This window comes from Phascolarctos cinereus, unplaced genomic scaffold (assembly GCF_003287225.1).
Source record: "Phascolarctos cinereus isolate Bilbo 61053 unplaced genomic scaffold, phaCin_HiC Scaffold_726;HRSCAF=1367, whole genome shotgun sequence".
NCBI lineage: Eukaryota > Metazoa > Chordata > Mammalia > Diprotodontia > Phascolarctidae > Phascolarctos > Phascolarctos cinereus.
The window spans coordinates 47,823,312-47,848,750 of NW_027556098.1; the positions used below are offsets into that span (position 1 = coordinate 47,823,312).

The 25,439-nt window shown below is 37.3% G+C and overlaps 1 protein-coding gene across 2 annotated transcripts in view; it reads right to left on the reverse strand.

Annotated features, from left to right (window-relative positions):
• The window catches only part of CHODL (chondrolectin), a 162,311-nt gene that overhangs the window by 114,753 nt on the left and 22,119 nt on the right, over window positions 1-25,439 (reverse strand). For both annotated transcript variants that reach the window (XM_020996062.2, XM_020996064.2), the window contains exon 2: window positions 7,943-8,014. In XM_020996062.2, the coding sequence (XP_020851721.1) occupies window positions 7,943-7,983 (41 nt within the window). In that variant the 5' untranslated portion in view covers window positions 7,984-8,014. The remainder of the gene's footprint in view (window positions 1-7,942; window positions 8,015-25,439) is intronic.

Here is a 25,439-nt window from a genome sequence, read left to right on the forward strand (position 1 = left end):
AGAGATGTTTTAGTAATAATCTATTAATTAACAGATTTAGCATTACAACAAAAACTTCTATAGTTTACCTGCCCTGGTTATAGAAATCTCCTATGAAAGGAAAAAGGAGGGGCATGGTTATAACAATATCAAGGCTCTCGCTTAAAGGGCACAGAATGATCTGACATAAGCATAACAGGAGAAAAAAAACCTTCCTTATCTCTGTTGGATTCCAGGTAAGAGTCATAGTTAACAGCTAATCACATAGCAAAGTTCCACATTACTCATGGAGTAGCATAAGTAGTCTCAAAATTAACCAGGTGGGAAAATTTCCAGTTCAGGAAGGAAATAATACAATGGGAAACTGAGTCAAGAGGATACTACCTTTGCCTACACAAGGTCATCCCCTCAATTTTCCTAGGCAGAGACATCTATCTGTAACAATTCTCAGACCACACTCCCTCTGGGCAGCACAAGGCGTTCCCCTGGAAGGGTAATAGAGGTGTTTACAGTTTGTACTTAATCTTAATCCTAGCTGCAAAAAAATCCACTAAAATTTTTGGCAGTTACAAAAATCTTTAAACCAAAATTTGGAAATTTACAGTAATGATATTACATTTTAGTTAAAAATTTTAGTTCATATCTTTTGACCATTCATCAACTGAGGAATGACTCCCATTCCTATAGACTTCACAAAGTTCTTTATATATTTGAGATATAAGACCCTGAGAAACTGCCTATAAAAAATTCTTCCCAATTTTCTGCCTTCCCTCTGATCTTGTTTACATTTGCTTTATTATTACAAAAACTTAACTTAATGTAATCGAAATTATCCATTTTACACCTAACTTTGCCCTCTATCTCTTGTTTATTCACAAATTGTTTACCTATCCATAAGTCTGATAAACAATATATTCCATGTTCTTCTAATTTGCCCCTAATATCTCTCTTTATACCTAGGTAATTTATCCATTTTGACCCTATCCTGGTAAATGGTACAAGATATTGGTCCATGCCCAGCTACTACCACACCATTCTCCCACCAATCTCTACCAAACAATGAATCCTTATCCCCAAATCTTAAGTCCTTAAACTTGTCAAATACAAGTTCATCGCATTCACATTGAAAGTTTTAATTCCTATTTGTGTATTTCCCTCCTTCTTATTTTTACTATTTTCCTTTTCAGGGTAAAAAGACAGCCTGAAATCTGAGCCTGAAGTCTCCCCTTACCCTCCTATTCCTTATTTTACCCATCCCTCCAAAAGTTCCTCCCTTATCTTCTCCCCCATCCTCTTAAATAATCTAGACACCCTTCTAAAATTCCTTCCCAGTTTTCTTCCCTCTCTACAAATTCAGAAAACTTATTTGCCTCTCAAGATACATATGTTATTTCCTCTTCAACCCAGATGAGAGTAATGTTCCAACATTACCAGCCCTCCACCTCCACCTGCTTCCTCTGTATTAATTCTTCCTTTTGCACCCCACTTTATGAAATAATTGCTCCTTCTTACCTTTGTCTACCCAATTTTGTTTATTAGAATCACCCCATCATACACAACTCAACATCAACTTTTCTCTCAAACTACGTTAGTAATCAAGACAATTTTAAGAATACTGATAACATTTTCATATATAACAAGAAAACAGTTTGGCCTTAATGAGTGCTTTATAGTCTTTAATATTTTCCTTATATTTCTTCTGGATCTTTTATATCAAATTTTTCATTGAGTTCCAAGCTTTTGTTACAAATATATAAAAGTTTTTCAGGTCCATTTTTTTTTTCATTCAGGATTATACTTGACTTTTCTGGGTAAGATATTCTTGGTCACAACCTCGGCTGTTTTACTCTTTGAAATATAAGTTTCAAGATCTGTGGTGTTTTAGTATAGAAGCTGCTAGATCTTGTGAAATCCTGACTGTATTTCCATAGTATTAAAATCATTTTTTTTCTTATGGCTTACAATATTTTGTCCTTTCTCTGGGAGTTTTGAAACTTGGTTATGACATTCCTGTTAAGTTTTCCTCCTGGGATTTCTTTCAGGTGGTGAATGGTAGTTTTGTTGTTTTGGTTTTTTTTTTTTCCTATTTCTACTTTACCCTCTTGTTCTAGAACTTCAGGGAAATTTTCCTTAATAATTTCTTGTAATATTGTACCCAGATTCTTTTATTGATCATAACTTTCAGGTAGTCTGATAACTCTTATATCATCTCTCTGTGATCTGTTCTCCACATCAGTTGTTTTTCTAATGAGATTATTCAGATTCTCTTCTATTTTTTCTAGTTTTATCATTTCTTGGTGTCATGTCATTCAATTCTTCTTGCCCAATTCTAGTTTTCAAGAAGTTATTTTCTTCCTTAAGATTTTGTACCTCTTTTTCTAATTGGTTAACTTTCTTTTTATAATTTTCTTGGATTGCTTTTATTTTTTCCCTAATTTTTTAATTCCTTTTTAAGTTCTTCTAAGAATTCTTTTGGGCTTGTGACCATTTGACATTACTCTTTGGTGTAGGAGTGGCTTTTTTTTTAATCTCACTATCTTCCTCTAAATATGAACCTAGGTCTTCTTTTACATCAAAGTAGCTATCTATGGTTGGATCCTTTTTCCTTTGCTCACTCATTATTTTATTTTATTTTTAGCAGCTTATTATTATAATTATATAAGTTTTATGTAATTATAAGTTTTAATCTCAAGTTGTTGCCTTGGGCTTGAGGTCTTCCTTACTGTTATTTTCTGAATTCCATCTGGGGGCTAAACCTTAGGTACTCCTTTCCTCCCCTAAGCCACAGTTAGAGCCTCCAGCCAGGCTGTCCCAAAAATGTTCTTGCTCCCTGCAGTACCACACTCATTGGCTTGTGCTCACTCCTCTTCACCCACAATGGCTGCCTGGAATCCTTCTGGTCAGCAGTGCTAGGCCTGGCTTCCGGAAATAGCCAGGGTACTTCAATCTTCCCCCACTCAAGATGTCAGCTATTGCTTGGATGAAAGTTTGTGAGGTAAAAATTAGTGAATTTTCCTAAGGCTGTGAGGTGCAATTTCTTGAGGCTGTGAGTGTGCTGAAAGTTGAGGTGAAATTTCTTAAGACCTAGTCTAGTTCCTGACAGAGCTGCTCCAGGGCCCATGATTTGCCTATTCAGTGGAGTAGGCCTAGAGGTGTCTACACTTCACTCAGGCCAAACCTCAGCCCCTGGAAGTCTTGTCTTTTCTGAGGTTCTCTCAAATTGTCTTTGGAGGACAGCTGCTTTACCCCTTTATGTTTGCTGCTCTACATTCGTTTTGTGACAATTTTCTGTCTGTGGAAGAAATCTGGAGAGGCTGGATATTTCTGTCCTACTCCACCATCTTCCCAGAAGGCCCCTAGTCTCTAATTGGTTTATAATGGCATAAATATCTACAAACCAGAAAAAAGAAATTTCTTCCTTTTCATGTCTGTCTTTATCTCTGCAATCTTCAACCTGGCCAGGGAAGTGTAGTCAAAGAGAAAGAAAGAACCTAGTTGCTTTCATCCTTATCTTCCACTCAAAGTCTAAACAAAGAGTAAGAGAGCAAGTCCCTACTCAATATTACAGCTACCTGGGAGAGTTGTTATGAAACTTCATGAGCCTTCTTCCCCACCCTTCTATGCACCCCTCCTCTGCTGTCTTCCAGCAGTCTTTATGGGTAATGTGGTGTTCTTGTTCAAAATTTTTCAGCATAAACTAGACCTTGTGCTTGCTAGAGAACTTCTGAAACGGAAAGCCCCATCAAAACCCACCTCACTGCCTGCCAAATACAAATTTCCCTCCCTGAACAATTTGGAACTATGCCCAAAGGGCTACAAAAATGTGCATACCCTTTGATCCAGCAATAGTACTTCTAGGGCTATATCCCAAAGAGATCAAACAAATGGGAAAAGGATCCACATGTACAAAAATATTTATAGCAGCTCTTTTTGTGGTGGCAAAGAATTGGAAATTGAGAGGATGCCCATCAATTGGGGAATGGCTGAGCAAGTTGTGGTATATGAATGTAATGGAATACTATTGTGCTAGAAGAAATGATGAACAGGCTGACTTCAGAAAAACCTGGAAAGACTTGTATGGTCTGATGCTGAGTGAAGTGAGCAGAACCAAGAGGACTTTGTACACAATAACAGCCACATTATGCGATGACTAATATTGTTAAACTGAACCCTTCTCAGCATTACAAGGATCTAAGACATCTCCAGAGGCCTCGAGATGGAAAATGCTGTCCACATCCAAAGAAAGAACTATGGAAGTCGAATCGCTGTCACTTATTTTTACCTCCTGTTGAGTTTTGTTTCATCTTTCTGATGGATCCTCCTATTGGTTTTAATTTTTACTTACACTTTCACTAATCTGAAAATATTTTTCACGGGTATGTAAATGTAAAGCCTATGTCAGATTATGCGCCATCTTGGGGAGGGTGGGTGGAGGAAGGGGAAGAAAAATTTTCAACTCAAAAGCATATGGAAGTGATTATTGATAAATCAAAATAATAAAATTTTAAAAAAAATTTCCCTCCCTAAGGATCATCCTAAGTGAATGAGTTTGACCATGTTCACCAAGATATCCAGGCATCTACTGGCCAGTCATAGAACATCTATCTATGGAGAGTTGAGGAGAAAAACAGAAAGAGAAAGAAAAAGAGAAAAAGAAAAAAGGCCCTGCCAAAGGACCATCAGCCTAATTTTAACCAAATTCTTAATTTTTAGAAGCTGCTTAGCAGACCCTTTAAATGACAAACAGAAGACTTTTATATTTGATCCTAGAGGTAATAAGGAGTCACTGGATCTTACTGAGGAAGGGGTTGACATGGTTGTGTGCCTAGTCTCATCTGTTCACTTCTTTCTGTCTGGAGTGGACAAAGAATGTACTAATCTGCTAATTTTACCTCTTCCAATTTATAGGGGACCCTTCCTACATACAGGGGACAGAAAGTTGTCATTCCATCCTATTCCCTCTGCCTATATCCCTGGCCAGGCCAGCCTACAGGGAAAGGAGAGAAATGCCGTTTCATCAGCTCCCAGCACTGGTCTCCTCACCTGAGCTCCCTGAGAAGACTCAGTTACTGAAAATGAAAGCTATATGCAAATCTCAGAAGTCTGTTTTGTAGAGACATATAACACTGTCAAGATACTGTATAAGGGAATATGTAAGTGTAAAAATTGGGGTCTATATTTGAATGCAAATCAATTAAGCTAAGCACTTACTGAAATTATTTTCTGTAATCTTATAAGAAGCTATACCAAATGAGATACCAAGTTTAAAATGAAACAACTCACGTGTAAAAATATGACCTTAAGGTTCATTTTGAATGCAAGATGATGTAAGAGTCAAAAATGAAAAAAGCTAGGCTGATTTTCATAACGGCTGCATTAAATTTCTTAAGTATTTTACATTAATACAATAATCTATGGACACTTTGGTGCTTTAACCCAAGAGGTTAAATGAAACAAATTTCCAAGAGAACTCAAAAGCAATAGCTCTCAAATCAGCTGTCAGATGCAATATAATTTTCAGAGCTGAAAAATCAGTGTCTATCCTACTACAGCAAATAATTACATTCACAGAAAAAAACATACGTCCTATATATTAACAACTAAATCCAAACTTCAGGCCCTAGAGTTCACTTAGGAATATTATTACTAAGAACAAGCAAATATTCCACGTAATGATATGCCACTTGGTTAAATCTAGGTAACTATCAAATTCCTAGATTGATAACTGCAAATTCTGGCAATGTAGGACATACATGGCATCCTTAAACTGGTCTAGCTTTTCATTAAAGTAGTGAACGGAATTGTAACAATGAGTTAGAGAAAAAGAAATTATTTGTGCTTGTCAGCTTTTACCAAGTGATTTCAGGAACATAATGTAGAAAGAGGAAAGTCTAATAAATATCTCTATAAACAAGGTAAATATGTATATATATACACACACACATATATTTACATTTATATAGATATCTAAATGTGACTATTTGGGAAATTAATAATATACTCCATATAACCATTTAAAATAGTGTTTCTGCCTCTATTTCTTTATCTGAAAAAGAAAGGGGTTGAATTTGGTGGCCTCTAAGATTCTTCTAAATCTATCTTATAATCCTGAGTCATATCAAACACACATTTAATTTATTTATTTTTCATTATCTTTGCTTGGCCAAAAGAACAGAAAAAATAGTGATCCCTCCTCCCTACCCCCACCAAATAATCATTTAAATAATGCAAGTGATTTGGCCAGTCACTCCCCACAATAACTATTGTCCTTGCCTGTCATAATATAAACGTGTGTAATTCTAGAATCTTCTCTATCATATCTGCAGAAAACACACTCATTATGTTTATGCTGATAGAGCCAATGAAAGGAATAGCTTTAGATACCTATTTCAAGTGAAAACATACTGGGTTCCTCCTTTCTCTCCTCCCATTCCCCTTTTTTTAAAACTAGAGCTAATTAAGCTAATTAAGCACTTAAATATTATTCTCCCTAAATCATATATAAAGAGATGTGAGTCAGATAATAAACAATGTTTATAAGCAATGAATGAGATATTCAGCAATACCAACATGCAATTATCAAAGGGTAATATGTATGTAATGCAGCAAGTGTAATGATAATGCAGCCCAGACAAAAGCCATACATGTAGCCTCCACAATGTGGGGAATTGTGCAGTGACATGCTGTGACTCGGTGTCAACCACTAATATTACACAATATATATTAATATCACCTGTTTCATGCAATGTGTCAAATATTCTCTCCTTCTCTAGGTTTGACTCAATCACTCCAACCTACTCTTATATTAGCAGGTCTAAGTTCCCAGAGAAAGACCACCAATATAAAGTTATATTCCAGCTCACTCATGGAGCTAGAAATAACCTTGTTGAGGGGAAATACATTTCCCTACTCCTCACTTTAATTCTTGAGCCCTTATACAAAGCATTTTTAATTTATACAACCATCCACTCACAAGTGTCATGATTGAAATTAAGGTAAACTGAGGCACAAAGTTCTGAGCACATTCAATCTCTCGGTAAGGCTGCAGTTACCAATAAAAGAGGACTTTAGCTCCACAGCAAGCCAAAAGACCCCAAATGAATGCTGATAGATCATTTTTACAGACAAAAGAAGGAGCATCCAAAAACAATACGATTGGTTACAAAGGCTATAGCATTATAGATAGGGGGAACAATATGACTTGTTACAAAGTCTGAAGCATCACAGGCATTGGGGGACAACATGAATGTTTGGAAATTGGGATTGTAGACTAACAACTCCTCCTTCTGTCACATCATGTCCACCTGCATAGCTAATTAACATCACAGTAATAACAGACCAGACTTTTCTGAAGTATAGCTAGTGTTGCAGAGATAACAGACCAGACTCTCTGGCATCCATCTGTATCCTTAAAGGATAACAGATTTCCGTGACATAAGAATAGAACGGTGATTAGCAGGAAAACTGAACTTCTAAACTTAATTAACTCAGAGAGGCAAGCTGAACTTTTGAACTTAACTCAGAGACAAAGAAATGTGACCTAGGCAGTATACAAAATGTCTATGATAACACAGAATAGAAGCGATTACAAAAATGGAGACAGTATCAATTTTTTTCTCACAAGGAAACAAATTTACACGCAGTAATATACTTTTAGATCTTAAACATTATTTAACAGGGCAAAAGAGTAAATATTAAACTTTTAAAGCAAATAATAAATATACATCACAATACACATATGAATCTAGGCCACACTTTCCCACTCATGTCCTTGTCTATGATGAAGAGTGAGTACAGTTATAGGAACAGAAGCAGGGAGGCACAGAAAGGAGAAAAACTTAAGGTATTCCTTAGTGTAACTCACAACGCTGACCCATAGACTTCAATGTTAGTGGTCCATTCAGGAAAATCTGCCCTATATGAAATTGTTTCTCTGCTCATTTCTTAAACTGTCGATGCTCACCACTTCTCAGGGAAATCCTCTTCTTTTCTCAACTTAAACATAGTGTTTAATAGCTCTTGCAACTGGCCTCATCTGTAAAAAAAAAAAAAAGTCTTTTAAAAAGTGGTAGCTCTATATCAGATCTATGGAGAACAGAAGAACTCATGACCAAACAGGAGATAGGGAACATTACGAAAAGCAAAATGAATAACTTTAAATTAAATTAAATTAAATTAAAACGTTTTCACATAAACAAAGCCAATGCAATTAAGATTAGAAGGAAGGTAGAAAATTGGGAAAGAATATTTACAACCAGTCTCTCTGATAAGGGCCTCATTTCTAAAATATATAGAGAAATAAGTCAAATTTATAAGAGTGCAAGTCATTCCCCAATTGATAAATGGTCAAAGGATATGAACAGGCAGTTCTCAGATGAAGAAATTAAAGCCATCTACAGTCATTTGAAAAAATGCTCTAAATCACTATTGATTTGAGAAATGCAAATCAAAACAACTCTGAGTTACCATATCACACCTATCAGATTGGCCAAGATGACCAAATAAGAAAATGATAAATGTTGGAAAAGATGTGAGAAAATTGGAACACTAATGCATTGTTGGTGGAGTTGTGAAATGATCCAACCATTTTGGAGAGCAATTTGGAACTATGCCCAAAGTGCTATAAAAATGTGCATACCCTTTGACCCAGCAATAGCACTTCTAGGGCTGTATCCCAAAGAGATCATACAAATGGAAAAAGGACCTACATGTACAAAAATATTCATAGCAGCTTTTTTTGTGGTGGCAAAGAATTGAAAATTGAGAGGACTCCCATCATTTGGAGAAAGGTTGAACAAGTTGTGGTATATGAATGTAATGGAATACTATTGTGCTATAAGAAATGATGAACAGGCAGACTTCAAAAAAACCTGAAAAGACTTGTATGGTCTGATGCTGAGTGAAGTGAGCAGAACCAAGAGAATGTTATACACAGTAACAGCAACATTACGTGATGACTAATATTGATAAACTTAGCCCTTCCCAGCAATACAAGGATCTAAGACATCTCCAAAGGTCTCATGATAGAAAATGCTATCTACATCCAAAGAAAGAACTATGGAATTTGAATGCAGATTGAAGCATACTATTTGCTTTTTTTTCCTCTTCTGTTGAGTTTTGTTTCCTCTTTCTGAGAGTTCCTCCTATCGGTTCTAATTCTTACTTACAACATCACTAATGTGAAAATATGTATAATAGGAATGTATATGTATAGCTTATATCAGACTGTGCACCATCTTGGTGAGGGAGGTGAGGAGGAAGGGGGAGAAAAATTTTAAACTCAAAAGCTTGTGGAAGTGATTATTGATAAATCAAAATAAATTAATTTTTAAAAAAAGTGGTAGCTCTAAATGAGGGTAGCAGTCCTCTTCTATAAAGCTCATTAAACTGGCTATCTCTGAGCTATCTAGACCAGAGATGTCAAACACAGCCATGGCTGCACTGTGGCAAGAAACTCTGAGTACTGCTGGAACTACATTAAAATGTAATTAGGACAATTTTAACAAAATAAGTAAAAACACAATAGAACACATATAATGTAAATACATGGTTTTACTAAGTCAGTCTGCATAGCAGGGATCCTCATATGTATACAGTGGCCCTAGGTTCTACTTGAGTTTGACTCCCCTGACCCAGACTACCCCATGTTGTCAAATTAGAATGCAGCTCTCTCAACTCGTTCTCTGTCTCTCTCTCTCTCTGTCTCTGTCTCTGTCTCTCTCTCTCTGTCTCTCTCTGTCTCTCTCTGTCTCTCTCTCTCTGTCTCTCTCTCTGTGCGTGTCTCTCTCTCTCTTTCTCTCTCTCTCTCTCTCTCTCTCTCTCTCTCTCTCTCTCTCTCTCTCTCTCTGTCTCTCTCTCTGTGCGTGTCTCTCTCTCTCTTTCTCTCTCTCTCTCCTCTCTCTCTCTCTCTCTCTCTCTCTCTCTCTCTCTCTCTCTCTCTCTCTCTCTCTCTCTCTCTCATACACACACACACACACCCCAGAATATCTGGTGTTTCTCTTTCATTTTCAGAGAGGAATGCTGACATCACGGGGTGATGTCTTGACTTGTATGTGAATTGGATTTTAAGTGAGGCAGAGTTTCACAAAGTCGTCAACCTCACTCACTCTTCCAGAGTCATCAAAGTCCAGTGGCAAGACAAAAGTCAGGATGACCTGTGATGGTCCAGGATGCAGTGGATGTCTGACCAAGCTCTAAGCGTTCCACAGTGACTGCCTCAGCCACCTTCATGGATTCTGGAACAAATTGTTCTTATCCAGTCATTCCCAGGGGTAAGCGTTGGGGGGAGGGGGAGGGAAGTGCTTATTATGGAGTATCAAAGTAGCTGGAAAACCAGAATGAAGTAGAAAGCAACAAGCCCCTATGAGAAGGTTCGCCTCTTTTTAACTCTAGGTGGTGCCGAAGGACAAAGAGCTGTCATGAAGCTATTGGCTGATAAAGTCAACCAGTTAGGAATCACTGCGCTGAAGCCTTTTATCAGCTCGCAGCTTCTAGGAACAGCTTGGACAGAGAAGCTTTTCAGTCCTGGTGTTTTGCCTTCAATTCTTCTCCCATGTCAGGTTCTTCTATAACCCAGTTCCTATCTCTTCAATAGCTTAAATGAAAGCCTACTGACTCTCAGTGATTCACCTCTCAATTAAAAAGTCAAAACTCCTTACATTTCCCCTTTCAAATTGACAGTCCTTTATAAATCATGTCTCCAAATGTCAATATAATTTCTTATTTTTTAGTTCTATCCTCTTTAGTTATAAACCATATATATGCATAATAGCTGACTACCATATTTACAACTTCCTCAACATTATCATCTATCTCTTTGATAACCTTTTTTTAATTTTATTAATTTATTTTGATTTATCAACAATCACTTCCATATACTTTTGAGTTGAAAATTTCTCTCCCCCTTCCTCCCCTCCACCCTCCCCAAGACGGCGTATAATCTGATATAGGCTTTACATTCTCATTCCTATTAAACATATTTTCACATTAGTGAAGGTGTAAGTAAAAATTAAAACCAATAGGAGGAACCATCAGAAAGATGAAACAAAACTCAACAGAAAGTAAAAATAAGTGATAGCGATTCGACTTCCGTAGTTCTTTCTTTGGATGTGGACAGCATTTTCCATCCCGAGGCCTCTGGAGATGTCTTAGATCCTTGTAATACTGAGAAGGGTACAGTTTAACAATATTAGTCATCGCATAATGTGGCTGTTATTGTGTACAAAGTCCTCTTGGTTCTGCTCACTTCACTCAGCATCAGACCATATAAGTCTTTCCAGGTTTTTTCTGAAGTCAGCCTGTTCATCATTTCTTCTAGCACAATAGTATTCCATTACATTCATATACCACAACTTGCTCAGCCATTCCCCAATTGATGGGCATCCTCTCAATTTCCAATTCCTTGCCACCACAAAAAGAGCTGCTATGAATATTTTTGTACATGTGGGTCCTTTTCCCATTTGTTTGATCTCTTTGGGATATAGCCCTAGAAGAGCTATTGCTGGATCAAAGGGTATGCACATTTATCTCTTTGATAACCTTGAAATTGTATTCTATGGTCATTTAATATTTAACATGTCCAAAACTGAACTGATTTCCTCCCCATCCTCCTCTCCCACCCCCAACCTCTCTCCTCTAAGTTTCCTATTATTGTTGAGGGTATCATCATCCTCCCTGTCACTCAGGCTCAACTTCTCAACTCCTTGCTCTTTCTTTGTTCCTCTATCCAATTTGTTGTCAGATCTTGTTTTACTCTCATAAAATCTCTAGTATATGCCCCCTTCTTTCCTCTAATACTACCACCTGCCTGATGTGGGCCTTTATTACCTCACAGCTAGACTATTGCTTTTGGGTTGGTCTCCCTTTCTCCATTACAATCCATCCTTCACAGCTATCAAATTGACCTTCCTAAAGTGCAGGTCTGATCTTGTCACACACATCCCATTCCCACTCAGTAAACTCCAGTGGTTCCCTATCACCTCCAGGATCAACCATAAAACCCTCTGTTTAGCTTTCAAAGCCCTTTATAATCTGGCCCTTTCCTACTTTTTTTCAGTCTTCTTATACCTAACTTCTCTTCCAGGTATTCTGCAATCTGGTGATACTGACTTTCTTGCTGTTTCTCCCACAAGGCACTCTATCTCCTAACTCTAGGCATTTTCTTTATTTAAAATTATATTTTTTGCAAAAATTTCATTTTTTTATTTATGTTTTATATAAATTAAATTAGATTTTATTTTATTCAGCAAAAAAATCTGCTTTCTCTCCTAGAGAACCAAGTTAAAAAACGACTTGAAATAATAAACAACTTTAGCAAAGTTGCAGGTTATAAAATAAACCCACATAAATCATCAGCATTTCTATATATTACCAACAAAGCCCAACAGCAAGAGATAGAAAGAGAAATTCCATTTAAAGTTACTGTAGACATTATAAAATATTTAGGAGTCTATCTACTGAAACAAACCCAGGAACTATATGAACACAATTACAAAACACTTTTCACACAAATAAAGTCAGATCTAAATAATTGGAAAAACATCAGTTGCTTATGGGTAGGCCAAGCTAAATTTAAAAAATGACAATTCTGCCTTAAACAATTTATTTATTCAGTGCCATACCAATCAAACTACCAAAAAATTATTATTATTTTTATTTTTTTTAGGCAATTGGGGTTAAATGACTTGCCCAGGGTCACACAGCTAGTAAGTGTCAAGTGTTTGGTCTGAGGCTGAATTTGAACTCAGGTCCTCCTGACTTCAGAGCCCACATTCTATTCACTGTGCCACCTAGCTGCCCCTCCAAAAAATTATTTTATAGAGCTAGAAAAAATAATAGCAAGATTCATTTGGAATAACAAAAGGTCCAGAATATCAAGGGAACTAGTGAAAAGAAATGCAGGGGAAGGTGGCCTAGCTGTTTCGGATCTTAAATTGTATTATAAAGCAGCAATCATCAAAACTACTTAGTAATGGCTAAGAAATAGAGTGGTGGATCAGTGGAATAGGTTAGCTATGCAAGAAACAGTAGTCAATGACTACAGTAATCTATTACTTGATAAACCCAAAGACCCCAGCTTCTGGGATAAAAACTCACTATTTGATAAAAACTGCTGGGAAAACTGGAAAAGAGTATGACAGAAACTAGCATAGACCAAAATCTCACACCATATACCAAAACAGTCAAAATGGGTTCATGATTTAGATATAAAGGCTAATACTATAAGCAAACTAGGAGAGCAAGAAACAGTTCACCTATCAGATTTATGGAGAACAGAAGAATTCATGACCAAACAGGAGATAGAGAAAATTATGAAATGCAAAATGGATAATTTTGATGACATTAAATTGAAAAGTTTTTGCACAAACACAATACAACCAAGATTAGAAGGAAAGTAGAAAACTGAGAAAGAATTTTTACAACCAGTCTTTCTGATAAGGGCCTCATTTCTGAAATATGTAGAGAATTGGGTAAAATTTATAAGAATACAAGCCATTCCCCAATTGATAACTGGTCAAAGGATATGAACAGGTAGTTCTCAGACAAAAAAAATTAAAGCCATCTGTAGTCATATGAAAAAATGCTCTAAATCACTATTGATTAGAGAAATGCAAATCAAAACAACTCTGAAGTACCACATCACACCTACCAGATTGGCCAACATGACAAAACAGGAAAACCATAAATGTTGGTGAAGATGTGGGAAAATTGGAACACTAATACACTGTTGGTGGAGTTGTGAAATGACCCAACCATTCTGGTTTTGTTTGTTTGTTTGTTTGTTTTAGGCAATTGAGGTTAAGTGACTTGCCCAGGGTCACCCAGCTAGTAAGCGTCAAGTGCTTGGTCTGAGACTGGATTTGAACTCAGGTCCTTTTGACTTCAGGGCTGGTCCTCTAGTCACTGTGCCACCTAGCTGCCCCAACCCAACCATTCTAGAGAGCAATTTGAAACTATGCCCAAAGGGCTATAAAAATGTGCATACCCTTTGACCCAGCAATAGCACTTCTAGGGCTGTATCCCAAAAACATCATACAAATGGGAAAAGGACCCACATGTACAAACACAATTATAGTAGCTCTTTTTCTGGTGGCAAAGAATTGGAAATTGAGAGGATGCCCATCAATTGGGGAATGGCTGAACAAGTTGTGGTATATGAATGTAATGGAATACTATTGTGCTATAAGAAGTGATAAGCAGGCAGATTTCAGAAAAACCTTGAAAGACTTGTATGGACTGATGCTGAGTGAAGTGAGCAGAACCAGGAGAACATTGTACACAGTAACAGCCACATTGTGCAATAACTAATATTGATAGACTTAGCCCTCCTCAGCAATGCAAGAATCTAAGACATTTCCAAAGGTCTCATGATGGAAAATGCTATCCACATCCAAAGAAAGAACTATGGAGTTTGAATGCAGATCGAAGCATACTATTCGCTATTTTTTTCTTCTGTTGTGTTTTGTTTCCTTTTTCTTGTGGTTTCTCTTATTGGTTCTAATTCTTCCTTACAACATCACTAATGTGAAAATATGTTTAATAGGAATGTATGTGTATAGCCTATATCAGATTGTGTGCCATCTTGGGGAGGGAGGTGGGGAAGGAGGGGGAGAAAAATTTAAAACTCAAAAGCTTATGGAGGTGATTGTTGATAAATTAAAATAAATTAATAAAAAAAACCCCACAATTTTAAAAATCCATTTTCTTTCCCACACCAAAATCTCCTCCCCAATGAGAATGAAGGAAAAAAGAAAACATGTGTAGTGAAGCAAAACAAATTTCTATATTGGCCATATCAAAAAAAAATGCAAATATATGTCTCATTCTCTTTTAAAATACTTTACCTGCCTATAAAGAAGCGGGTAGCATTTTTCATCTTTAGTCCTCTGTCTCTTTTAATGGCTCCTCCTTTAGATAATGCCCTCTAACCATAAGTGTCCCTCAAGGTTCTTGCCTGGGTCTTCTTCAATCCTCCCTTTATACTACATCACACAGTGATTTCATCAGTTCCCATAGATGTAATTACTATCTTTATAATAATAATTCTCAAATCTACCTTTTCTGCCCCAATCTCTCTACTGACCTCCAATCTCTCTCCAACTGCCTTTCAGACATCTCAAAGTGCATGTCCAAATAGACATCTTAAACTCAATCTGTCCAAAATCAAACTCATTATCTTTCCTTCTAAACTCTCCCCACTTATACCTTCCCTATTTCTGTGGAGAGAAACACCACGTTTCCAGTCCCTAAGGCTTGCAACCTAGGAGTGATCCTGGATTCCTCATTATCTCTCACTGCTCCCCCCCCACCCCACATCCAAGCTGTTGCCAAGGCTTACCAATTTCACCTGTGAAATATCTGTCAAATATGCCCCCTTTTCTCCCCTTACATTGCCACCATTCTAGTGCAGCCCCTCATCACCTCATGCCTGGAGTATTATTTTAGCCTACTAGTGGGTCTACCCCCAAGTCTCTTCCCACTTCAGTGCATCCTCCACTCAGACACTAAGGTAATTTTCCTAAAACTCAAGTCTGACCATGTCATCCCCCAATTCAATAAACTCCAATGACTTCCTATTGTCTCCAGGGGCAAATACAAAACATTCTGTTTGGCATTCAAAGCCCTTCATAACCTGCCCTTCCAATCTTCTAAAAGCTCACTCCCCAACAAGAATATTCTTCAATTCAGTGACACTGACCTCCCGGCTATTCCACAAACAAGACATTCCAGCTTTCAGCTCCAGGCATTTTCTTTTGCTGCCCCCCATGCCTGGAACACTCTCTCTCCTTTTCTCTGACTGCTGACCTCCCTGGCTTCCTCTAAGTCCCAACTAAAATCCCACCTTGCCTAACCCCTCTTAATTCCAATGCTTTCCCTCTTTTAATTATTTCCTATTTATCCCGTTTTATTTGTTTATATCCTATTTATATATTTATTTATATCCTATTTATTTATTTATTTATATCCTATTTACTTGCTGCATGTTATCTCTCCCAGTAGTAGAGTATAAGCTCCTTGAGGGCAGGGACTGTCTTTTGCCTTTTTCTGGTATCTCTAGCACTTAGCACAGTACCTGGCGTGTAGTAAGTGCTTAATAAATATTTACCGAATGAATGAATGAAATCATGGTTGGTCATTACACAGATCAGAGTTCTTAATTCTTTCAAAGTTGTTTGTCTCTACCATATTTCTATATAAATTGTTCTGGTTCTGTTCACTTCATTCTGTGTTAGTTCATACAAATCTTCCCAAGTTTCTCTGAAACCATGCCCTTCATCATTTCTTACAGTACAACAGTATTCCATCATATTAATATACCATAATGTGTTCATCCATTCCCCAATTTGGGGGCATCCCCTCATATTTCCATATTTTGCTACCTCAAAAAGAGCTATATTTTCATGCATCCTTAAAATTTGTTTGCATAAGACTTTAATCTAGTCTCCCTCTAATTCTTCCTTTTCTCTTCTCCCCTTTCCCTCCTATTTACTGTTGAGTGAAATGTATTTCTGTACCCAACTCTGTGTGTTATTCTTCCCTCCTTTGAGCAGTTCAAACAAGAGTGAGATTCAGGTGTTAGCCACTCCCCTCACCTCTTCCTTATTTGTTTAGATGTCTACTTGTATACCTTGATTATGTGAGGTGATTTTCCCTATCCTCCTTTTCCCTTCCCTCCCCTCAGTATGTTCCTCTTCTCCTCCTTTTCTTAATGGAAAGATCATCAAAACACAACCAAGCCACTCCAAGGCCTTCTGTTTAATTAGGCTCCTTCTATGACCCTTGATGTTTGATAGAATAAAAAGGGGACACATATAACATCTTCCCATATTAGAAAGTGAGAAATTTGTTTTTGTTTAATCTCATATCATTGCTTGCGTTTACCTTTTTTGTTTCTCTTCTCTCTTTGGATTTCAAAATTTCTAAACAGTTCTGGTCTTTTCATTAAGTATACTTTGAAGTACTCTATTTCATCAAAGATCCATTTTTCCCCTATAGCATCCTCAGTTTTTCTGGGTAAGTAATTCTTGGCTATAAGTCTACATTCTTTACCTTTGGCATATCATATTCCAGGCTCTTTGCTTTTTCATAGTGATGGCTAGTGGTGGCTATGCAATAAATTGGATATGAATCTAACAGTGACTCTTCAGTATGTGAATTTTTTCTTAATGGCTGCTTGTAATATATCTTTCTTTGACCTGGAAGCTCTGGATTTGGGCTTTAATGTTCCTAGGAGCTTTCATTTCAAGGTTTCTTTCAGGAAGTAACTGGTGGATTGCTTCTATTTCTACTCTGCTTTTGGTTCTAAGAGCTCTGGGCAGTTTTGATTTTTAAGATTTCTTGAAATAAAGTGTCTAGGCTCTTTTTTTGGTCATGGTGTCCAATAATTACAAAAGTTTCTTCTTGATCTGTTTTCCAGGTCAATTGCTTTTGCTATAAAACACCTTATATCTTCTTCTCATTGTTTTTTTTTTGGTCATTTGACTATGTTTTAATCTTTCTTATTGTCTAATGGAGTCATTGGCTTCTATTTGGCCCCTTCTAATTTTCAAAGAGTTTGTTGCTTGTGCCAGTTTTGTACCTCTTGTACCAAGCTGTTAATTCCCTTTCCAATTCTTTCTTCCATAGCTCTCTTTCGTCAATTTTTCCTCTAGCACTCTCATTTCGTGACAAACAAAAATTAACTCTTTAAAAAAAACAACTCTTACATCATCTCTTCTAGGGATTCCAGATGAATTTGTGCCCACGCTGTTTTTTCATTTGAAGCATTGCGTGGAGACGTCATCTTCTGGGTTTATAACTAGAGCGCCTGTATCGTCTTAATTGCTCTTTATAGTGGGATATTTTAATGTTTGTTCATTCTTCCAGTCTACTTCCCGACTTTGGATTTGATGTTAGGGTTGGATTCTGTGCATCTCTGTAAAGAAGGTCTAGGATGGCCTTGTTACTACTTTCTTGAGATATTGAGTGTTACATTGTTCCAAGATCTGAGGGATAGCTCAGGATGGAGACCTGTAAGTGCTCCCAAAGAAGTTTAGTTAAGAGCAACATGTGATTACTGCCCTCCCTGGCCTGAACTCAGCAAGTTCCTCACCTGGGTTTGTAGCTGAACAATAGTAGTTTACTACTGGACTCAGTCACTAACAATCAGCTGGAAAACTGCTGATTCAGAATTACAGAACTGCAGGCTCCCCTCCCTGCACTGATTATTGTTCTTCAGGCTTCAGAATGGGTTAGAGGCTGGTACTGATATGCCATTTTGCTCTGTCTGAGCCACACCGCTGATTCTTGTTTCTGAACTTACTCCTCTCTTGGATTATCACCGAGGCCCTGCCATGGCTGAAGAGGAGGAGGGTACAGGTCTCCCTCTTAGTCTGCCTAGGATCTGCCACCTAGAATTGGGTAGTAGGCAACACTGCTGTTGGTTGCCATCTGTCCCCATCATGGTGCCCTGGTATAGGTCGGGGGTTACATATATGGGTCTGAAACCCCTTCATTCTTCATTTCACAGCCTCTCCCTATCCACTGGCATATTCCTGGTGGGACCCCTTCCCTAGTGTCCACAGACTACTCTGCCTGTTTTCCTATATCAATTGACATTGGCTGGAAAAATGACTCATTCTGACTTTTTTTTTAATTCCCTATCAGAATTAAATCTAGTGCGTTTTCTAGATATTTTTGTCAGAAATATACAGTAGATAAGGAACACACTTGTGATTTCATTGGTATAAGGAACTCCCAGAGAAGAAAACTCCTTCTAGTGCATGTCAGTACCTTCTCTACAATTTATAATCTTGGAGAGTTGCCTAGAGCATTCAGAAGTTAAATGACTTGCCAAAGGTCATATGGCCAATATATGTCAGACTTAAACTCAAGTTATTCTGGCTTTAAGTCTGGTTCTCCATCCACTACACTAAAGAAAGAGTATCATATTCAGAAAGGTATAGGTATAAAGGTATATCTTGGATTAAGCCTCAACTACTTTCTCTCAAAGATAGGCTCAGAGAGAAGAGAAACAGAAACTTAGAGACAGACAGTGAAACAGACATAGAAAGACAAACAGAGATCTTGTTTTAATTTTAGGTGTCTTTGGAAAAGAAAAATGCAAAGGAAAGGGAAAAAAAATTTTAAATCCATAAATAATTTGCTTATCTTTTTATTGTTCCCAAATCTGTGTTTCTATGCATCCATGGTTATGTCTATATATGAGAAACCTGCTCAAAGGTTTCATAGTTGATAGAATCATAGTTGATACAATCCTTAGGGCTGGCAGAGCACATTTCATCAGAGATGAATCTAATGCAATTAGTGGAATTAAAGTAGTTATGGGTAGGCAACTCCCTGCCAAGACACTGTGCCAAATTGTTCTCTAATAGAATTACTTTTACAGAAAGTCTATACCTAGCACAAATAAGTAGCAGGCAGTTGTTTGTGAAAGAGCAGCAAAAAGAAAAATGCTGACCCTCAGTAAATGTGTTTTTATAATCCATGCAATTTCAACTGATTGATGCACAAGGCAAAACCACTACCCATTCCATTACTTTGCTTTCCAAGTACCATTTAAAAGCTTTTAAAATCAATATAATTCTGTAAATAAAATGATGCTCTATCAATAAGGATTTAAATTTGATAAATTATGTTGGTCTATTTTAACTAGTAATCAAACCACAAGAAAATGAAAATTGTGTCTTGGTAGTCAGATTTAATATTAAGAAAATAATATAATTTCTAGAAAAAGAACAAGCTGTGATGTTACTTTCACTAAATATAGTTAATGAAATCTTTTTTAAAAATTATAGGTTTAAGGTATTTCAAGGCAATCCTTATATTCTGTTACTATTTTATCACATTTAACAAATTAGCTTCTACCTGTTACAAACATTAGAATGATAATAAGTTCTTCTAGCCGATCAAAATTATATGACTTTTACTCAAGGTAAAAAGGAATAATTCAAGCTTTATTTTAGTTGGGTGAGTGAAGTTAGCATAATTTCATTTAAAAAAAAGTTAAGACAAACTAACATCATTTCTTTTTTTTTTAGGATTGATAAATAAATAGATGAGGGATATAATTTACCCAGATTTTAGTAGTCTTCAATAAATTATCTCATATCTTTTGGAGAAGATGAAGAAATATAGATTAGATGATAATATACCCAGATGGATTCAGAACTGGGGTTGGTTAGGATTAATAGAGAAATTGTTAGCAGTTCAATGTGGTAAGGGGTCTTTAGAAGAATCCCCCAGAAATGTAGGCTTGGCATTGTTCTACTCAACTTTTTCATATGATGATCCCAAGCTGGGAGGGTAAACTAACATAATGGATAATAAAATCAGGAATTTGACAGGCTAGAGACTGACATGCATATAACAAGATAATATTCAATTTATGTAAATTTAAAGTCTTGCACTTAGGGACAAAAATAACTTCACAAGTATAAGATGGGGGAAGCATGGCAAGAGAGCAGCTGTTCTGAGTAAAACCTATTTGGGGAGTTGGGGGGGAGGTTAGTGAACCGCAAGCTCAATATAAATCAGTAGTGTACTGTGGCATCCAAAAAAGCCCCCTTTAGGGGGCTGAGAGGGGAATCTTTCTCTGATGCCATGCAACTTTGTATGTTCTCCCTCCATTAACAGTTGCTACTCACAGTATCTCCCTTACATTATCACTATCATTCAGTGATTAGTGCCCAAGTGTCATTTAACCAATTAACATTCATTAGCTTTTACAGAAATACAGCAAGAAAAATTACTAAGCATTGTCCCTCCTACACCCCCCCCCACTTTCCCACTCTCCCCCACCCCACCTCCCAACACATTCTTCTCATACCACTTTGGTCCCTGGGAAAATTAGACCCAATCTTAAGGCCGTTGCTACAAAGCATTCACATAGACAAGTTTACTTCTGAATGCTGCATAGCTAATGGCTGAGTCACCATCATTACTCCCTCTTGGAGGCCTTCAGTCCAAGGCTATGCTGAGTCAAGCAAGTTGTTTCAGGTTTTGCTTCTCACTAGGCTCAGCTATCTGCAAAATTTGGCATGAACTCTAGCTCCCACTCACTCTCCTGATTTTACAAAGCTCACAAGATTGCCGTCTATTCTGATAATCCTTCATTTAAGGACAGGAAAGAATAAATACAAAGAAACAAAAGAGAGTGGCCATATGTTTGGCCTGGATCTTCCTCATTCAAATCAGCCCGGGGCAGGAAAGAGACCAAATCAACCATTTATTGCCTTTTTAACCATTCTTAATTCTGACTCAGCAGTCAATCAAAAGGATCCTCTTCTCACATTCTAAGCAGATCAGAAATAATACCTGTGCAATGCTCTGAGGTCCACAAAGGGATGTATCAGTTAAGCACACTGGGAGTGCTTATAAGGGCTGGGCTTGGCCAATCTCTTGGCCTCATCTCTTTACTGGCCACTAAGCAGAAAGAGGTCTACTAATTCAGTAGACATTAAAAAAAAAAGTTATTTCACTCCCCTGTTCTCCCTAACCCAACCCCTATCTACTAGATGAGTCAGGACAATTCAAATCTCTCCTTGGAAGGATGGGGAAAGCAGCTGGTACCCCTTCCCTGCCTTCAGCAGAGCACATGACAACCAAAATGCATGTCCTACCTAGACATAAGTTTGGGCATGAGCATAAGTTACATGGCATGCCTCTTCTGTTTTGTGGGTGTCAGCTACACTCCAGAAGGAGCTCCTGGGAACTACTCCAGAACTTGAGCACTTTCACTGCTGCAGCCCAGTTCGATTCCTGGTCAGGGAATGTTTAGGGGTGCTGGGATCCCAAAAGAGCAACACCTGGGTCCTGCCTCAGTAAATTCAACCCAAGCCTTCTTTCAGCCAAAGACAAGGTTTATTAGAACATTGACTGTGATGGGATCTAGACCCCAAAAAGGAAAAACCCTGGACTTTTCCACAAGGCCAAATCTCTGGCATTCACCTGAGGCTGTAATTCCATCAACTGGTCTTTCATTATGGCTACACCCAATCTCCCAATTCTCTGTTACCCTTAACCTAGCTTAGGCCTCCATTGTTTTACCTCCCTATGGCCCCAGGCCACTTCCCACCCTTAATCCTATCTAGGCTCCACTCTCCCTTGGTCCTGTGGTCTGGGTCCCTGGAATTCTATTACCTCATAGACTATTTGGCCACTCCTAGATCCCTCCCATAGTCTTTCTGTATATAAGGTCCATCTTGTCTCCATTAAGATGCTCATATTCTTAAAGTCTAGCCAAAAAGGGAAATTGAGAGGATGCCCATCAATTGGGGAATGGCTGAGCAAGTTGTGGTATATGAATGTAATGGAATACTATTGTGCTAGAAGAAATGATGAACAGGCTGACTTCAGAAAAACCTGGAAAGACTTGTATGGTCTGATGCTGAGTGAAGTGAGCAGAACCAAGAGGACTTTGTACACAATAACAGCCACATTATGCGATGACTAATATTGTTAAACTGAACCCTTCTCAGCATTACAAGGATCTAAGACATCTCCAGAGGCCTCGGGATGGAAAATGTTGTCCACATCCAAAGAAAGAACTATGGAAGTTGAATCACTGTCACTTATTTTTACCTCCTGTTGAGTTTCATTTCATCTTTCTGATGGCTCATCCTATTGGTTTTAATTTTTACTTACAACTTCACTAATGTGAAAATATGTTTAATGGGTATGTAAATGTAAAGCCTATATCAGATTGTGTGCCGTCTTGGGGAGGGTGGGGGGAGGAAAACGGAGAAAAATTTTCAACTCGAAAGCATATGGGAAAAAAAATTTTTTTATTTAAAAAAATAAAATAAAAAAATTTAAAAAATTTTAAAATTTAAAAAAGAGTCTGCCCAATATGATGGATGTTCTAATAAACCTTGTCTTTAGCTGAAAGAAGGCTTGGGTCAAATTCTTTTGGCCAGGACCTGTGTGTTGTAAGTGTGGGGTCCCAGCACCCCTAAACCTCGACAACTGAAGTGAGCGAGATTCTCAGTGAGTCGGCACTATTGGGCTGGATTTTAAGAATCTGAGCACCATAATGGAGACCAACATGGATCTCATGTACAGAAAGACTGTGGGAGGGATCTAGGAGTGGCAAAATAGTCTGGGGTAACTGTGAGGTGGTGTCTAGAGAGGATCTGGATGGGAGTGGCCAGTAAGCTGGGGTGACTGTGAGGTAACAGACCAAAGACCTGGACCACGTGGCCAAGGGAGAATGAAGTCTAGATAGGATTAAAGATGGGAAATGGCAAGGGGTGATGGACAGAAGGTGAGATTGGGCATAGACACAATGAAAAGCCAGTTGAGTGGATTATAGCCAGAGAGTTGACTATGTGGGAAAGACATGGTCTTTTCCTTTTAGGGGTTCAGATCCCATCCCCATGAAGGACAATTCAAATCTCTCCTTGGAAGGATGGGGAAAGCAGCTGGTGCCCCTCCCCTCCTCCTGCAGAGCACATGACAACTAAAATGCATGTCTTACCTAGGCATAAGTCTAGGCATGAGCATAAGTTATATGGCATGCCTCTTCTGTTTTGTTGCTGTCAGCTACACTTTAGGAGGAGCTCCTGGAAACTACTCTAGAACTTCTTGAAGAAATGACCACCAGCAGGAAGATAAACCCAACCTTAACCCAGTTTGCCAGAAGACAACAGACTTGAAGGGAATTCTTTGGACAATGCACACCTGAGGTGAAATGTGAAATGCTGCCTCAGCAGTCCCACAAAATGCTCCATATTCTTCCTGGGAGGAAATAAGAGTTACTATGAATTACTGACCATTTAATTCTTGTTAACGTATGCTCATAAGTTTAGCATTTCTTTTACATAAAGGAAATAGGTATCCTACATCTGATAGACATGATATATTGAGTACTTTTATTTTCTCTTTTGGGGGAGACCCTAAACCAAGGGTGGGGAACCTGTGGCCTTGAGGCAACATGTGGCCCTCTAGGTCCTCAAGTGCAGCCCTTTGACTGAATCCAAACTTTACAGAACAAATCCCCATAATGAAAGGATAAAACTTGGACTCAGTCAAAAGGCCGCATCCAAAAAACTAGAAGGCCATATGTGGCTTCCAGGCTGCAGGTTCCCTACCCCTGCTAACCCTGAGTCAAACTGATTGTCCCTGGTGCCCCAGGGTGGAAAAGTAATGAACTAATGAGTGTGGAATGGCCAACCTGATTCCTCTCTTAATAGAGTTTGGCTCCCTAGGTCTGAATCCAATCTGCCTTCTGGAGTCCACAGATGAGAAAGGGATGAGTACCCTAGGCACTCTTGGCACAGAAACAGCTGTTTATAGTATTACATGTGTATATATATATATATATATATATATATATATATTATATATATATATTATATATATATATATATATGTATGTATGTATATATATATATATGTATGTATGTATGTATATATATATGTGTGTGTGTGCATGTGTGCATGTGTGTATATATATGTATATATAGTATTACATGTGTATATATGTGTATATATGTGTGTATGTGTATATATACATACATACATATATGTATATGTATATACATACATACATACATATATGTATATACATATATATACACACATATGTATGTATTTCATGGATAATTATTATCATCCTAAATATGAATAGATTAAATTCCCCAACAAAAAGAAACAGAATAAAAGAGTAAATAAGATAAAACCTCAGTGATTTGCTAAATAAAAGAAAAACATTAAGATATATAGAAATGCAGAATGAAAATGAGGAGATAAAACTAAATCTATTGACTTCAGTTATCTCTACAAAAGCAAGAGTCAAGCAAATTTGATCTTAGATAAGACAATACAATTGAGCAAGTCAAGAAAGATATAAAAAAACTATTATGCTCAATAGCATCAAAGACAATAAAAAATAAAAATAACATATATATGTTCGTATAGGTATATATGCCAAGTGGTAAAGTAACTAAGATCTTAAAAGCAAAGTGAAGTGAATTGCAAAGAAGCCTTTTATAGCAAAACAAGAATAATAGGAAACTCATACTCCTTTCTCTGAGCTAGAGAAATTAAAATAAAAAGAAAAATATAGAGCTGAACAAATTACTGGATAAGTTAAATTTGATTGACCTATGACAACTTCTGAATGGCAATATCAAAGAATATGCAAATTTATCACCATTCCAAGGTACCTTTATTTTAAGAATTATAAACAAATGTAGAAAAGTCAATATGATAAACACATCCTTTATAGCTCATAATACAATAAAATTAATTATAGATAAAACAAACACAGAAAATATATAGCCATAAATAGAAGCTAATGAATGACTTTGTGAATAATCAGTGCATCAAAGAAAAAATGAAATAAATAATAAAAAAATTATATTAAAGATAATCATAGTAATCAAACAATATACCAAAATATATGGTATGCAATAAAAGCAGTCCTCAAAGGGAAATACATATATATGCATATATATGGT